Genomic DNA, 2,785 nt, shown 5'->3' on the forward strand with positions numbered 1-2,785 from the left:
GTGTGTATGAGGTGTGTTCTGACTCTCAGCTGTGATTTCCTACACAACTGTAATGTGCGGTGGGCCTCTTATAGTTCTGTATACCATGCTAAGTGTGTGTGTTTTTCGGATGGACGTAACCCAGGGCTTGATTAAATCAAGTAACACTTGTGAGAACTGAGCGGCTCATAAGGAGAGGAAAGATATGGGTAAAACGGAAATGATTGGCTTCCTAGAGTGTCTTCAGGTGTTGAGGGAACAGGAGAGGGGAGGGTTCCAGATGAACACTCTGTAACTGAACTGGTCCACCCGTGTGGACAGCCCAGCCCAAGAGACAGAATCCATTCCCTTCACTCAAGAGGTCTAAGCAAATTTCCATTCACACTGTGGAGCCTCATTCTACCTTAACTCCATTCTCTGAGTCTGGCCCCTGTTCCAGGAGCCCTGAGCCCCTCCCATGAGCACCACCTCTACCTCCAGAAGCATAGACATGCTATAGGTACTGATAAAGGAGTGGGACTCCAAGATCCAGGCCCTGACCCACATCCTGGTGCCACCTCTAGGAGTTCTGACCACACCCTCTGAGCACTGGCTCCACCTCTAAGAGCCCTGAACACACTAGCTGCACCTTTAGGAACCTTGGCCTCCTCCCATCCCCCCACTTCCACCCACCACTGTCTCTACCTTTAGGAGCCCTGGCCACCCACCCCCACCTCAACACTGGCTCCGCCTGGAGAAGTCCTGGCCACACCTCCTGAGCACTGGCTCCTTGGGAAACCCCAGCAGTGCCCTCAGGGTGCTTTTCTTTCTTGACACAGAAGCTCCCTCAGACTTCCTCCCTTGGACCCAGCCTCACCTTCTGGTCCTGCCCTGCCCCCAGACCTTCTCCCTCTCCCTCAGAATGGACCGACCATTTGCATACTCATCCTTTATTTTTGCCCAACCCTCTCCCTAGGAAATGCGATCCTGCCCTTAGGAGCCTTAGACAATCTCACGGAAAGCCTCATAGTACACGGTGAAAAGTGCCTGCCACACTCCCAGCCCTGGCAGGTTGCCATCATGAGGACTAACAAAAAAATTGCTTGCAGTGCCGTCTTGGTGCATCCTCAGTGGGTGCTCTCCGCTGCTCACTGTCACTGGAGGTAAGTGCACGACTGAGCTGGGCTGGGGCCTCATCCAGGCGGAGCTTCAGCCTGTGGGCGTGGTTTGAATAAAAATGAGACCTCAGACCTTACTCACAAGTTCCAGAGTCCCCAGGCTTCCTGCACTTCTGACCAACTGGTTATAAATGCACAGGTTTCTACCACTCCTTCTGGAGTCAGGAATTAGAGTGGATACTTGTGTTAGGGTAAGACCCCGACCCAAAATGGGTGTCGCAAAGTGAAGGATGGATGGGCAGAGAGAATAAATCCTCCAAGAGTTAAAAGGAGGCCTCAAGGTAAGGTGTTTGGATGCTCTAAACAGCTTTTTCATGGCTGGGAAGAAGAGAGATGGGAGGTGATGATTAGATTGGGATTGGGAATGGTGATAGGATTAGACAGGAGATGGGGACTGGAAATAGGGCTGTATTTCTGAGGGGGAATGTGTTTCATAATAGAAGCACATGTAAAACTGGAGAGAAATGAGCTAGAAAGAAAACAGTCTGAATGTAATACAATTTTTACACTACCTGGAATTCAGGCAGACTACTGGTTGAGACCCCCCCACTAGAACATCCCCTCAGATCTTAGTCATAAGTTTCAGAGGCCCCAGGACACCTGTACCTTTGACCAACTGGTTACAAATGCTAAGGTTTCTACCACTCCTCAGGCTTCATAGTTCACTAAAACAACTCACGGACATCAGGGAAGTGACTATAAATATAAGTGCTGTACTTGTATTTACAATTTTATTATAATCGTTGGGTTAGGGAAGAGAGATGAGAATATGGTTGCCATGGTATTCATTAGCCCTTCCCTCTCAGCTCCTACACCATCCAGCTGGGTCGGCACAACCTCTATGCAAAGCATGAACCAGGAAGTCGGACTATCAGGGCAGACTTCTCAGTGAGGCACCCACGGTTCACTGAAAACCCAAAACGCCATGACATCATGCTCATCAAGTTGAAGGAACCAGTCAGAGAATCTGCCTCCATCTGTACCATCACCATGGCTTCCCAGTGCACAGCCCCTGGAACCACCTGTGTCACCTCTGGCTGGGGTCAACTGGCAAGCGGTGAGTTTTCCTCTGTCTGTTCTCTGATCCCATTTTCTCCCAGCCATTGATTCTAAATCTGGGGTCTGTTTCCTAGGCTACTTTCCCAGAGTGCTTCACTGTGCAAATGTCATTGTGGAAACAGAGGAGCAATGCAAAGCCTTCTATCCTGCCTCATACCCAGGCATTCTCTGTGCTGGCAACAGAAACACGGGAGCGAATGGCTGCAAGGTGAGTTTCTGAGAGAGGCAGTGGCCTGGAATTTCAGGAGAGAATGGGGATGTAAGAGTGAGGAAGTAGAGAGAAAAAAAGGAATTGAGGAAAAGCTGAGATTCTAAGGAAAGAAACACCAAAAGGGACAGTTGGAAATAGAAACACACAAAGAAACAGAGAGAAATGAGATAGAGGCTGGATATGAGTTCATGCAATTCTGACACTATCTATGGGATTGCTACAAGCTTCAAAGGTTGAGGACACAGGCTTATTGCTAGAACATCCCACAGAACTCAGCAAAGTGCAATATTGATGATTACAGTTTTATTATAAAGGATGCAAATCAGGACCAGGCACTGAAGAGACACACAGGGTGAAGTCTGCGAGGGTCCCCAAAAGC

General features: G+C 49.1%; 1 protein-coding gene across 1 annotated transcript; it reads left to right on the forward strand.

The window, feature by feature from the left end:
* Positions 1 to 418: 418 nt before the first annotated feature.
* LOC100940384 (kallikrein-4-like) lies at positions 419 to 2,403 on the forward strand (the record flags this gene model as incomplete). Its single annotated transcript, XM_012814071.1, has 4 exons — positions 419 to 478; positions 935 to 1,121; positions 1,943 to 2,193; positions 2,270 to 2,403. Coding segments are annotated over 4 exons (632 nt in total), but the record flags the coding sequence as incomplete, so codon positions are not given.
* Positions 2,404 to 2,785: the final 382 nt, after the last annotated feature.

Source organism: Otolemur garnettii, unplaced genomic scaffold (assembly GCF_000181295.1).
Source record: "Otolemur garnettii isolate 467f Iridium unplaced genomic scaffold, OtoGar3 scaffold02220, whole genome shotgun sequence".
Taxonomy (NCBI): Eukaryota; Metazoa; Chordata; class Mammalia; order Primates; family Galagidae; genus Otolemur; species Otolemur garnettii.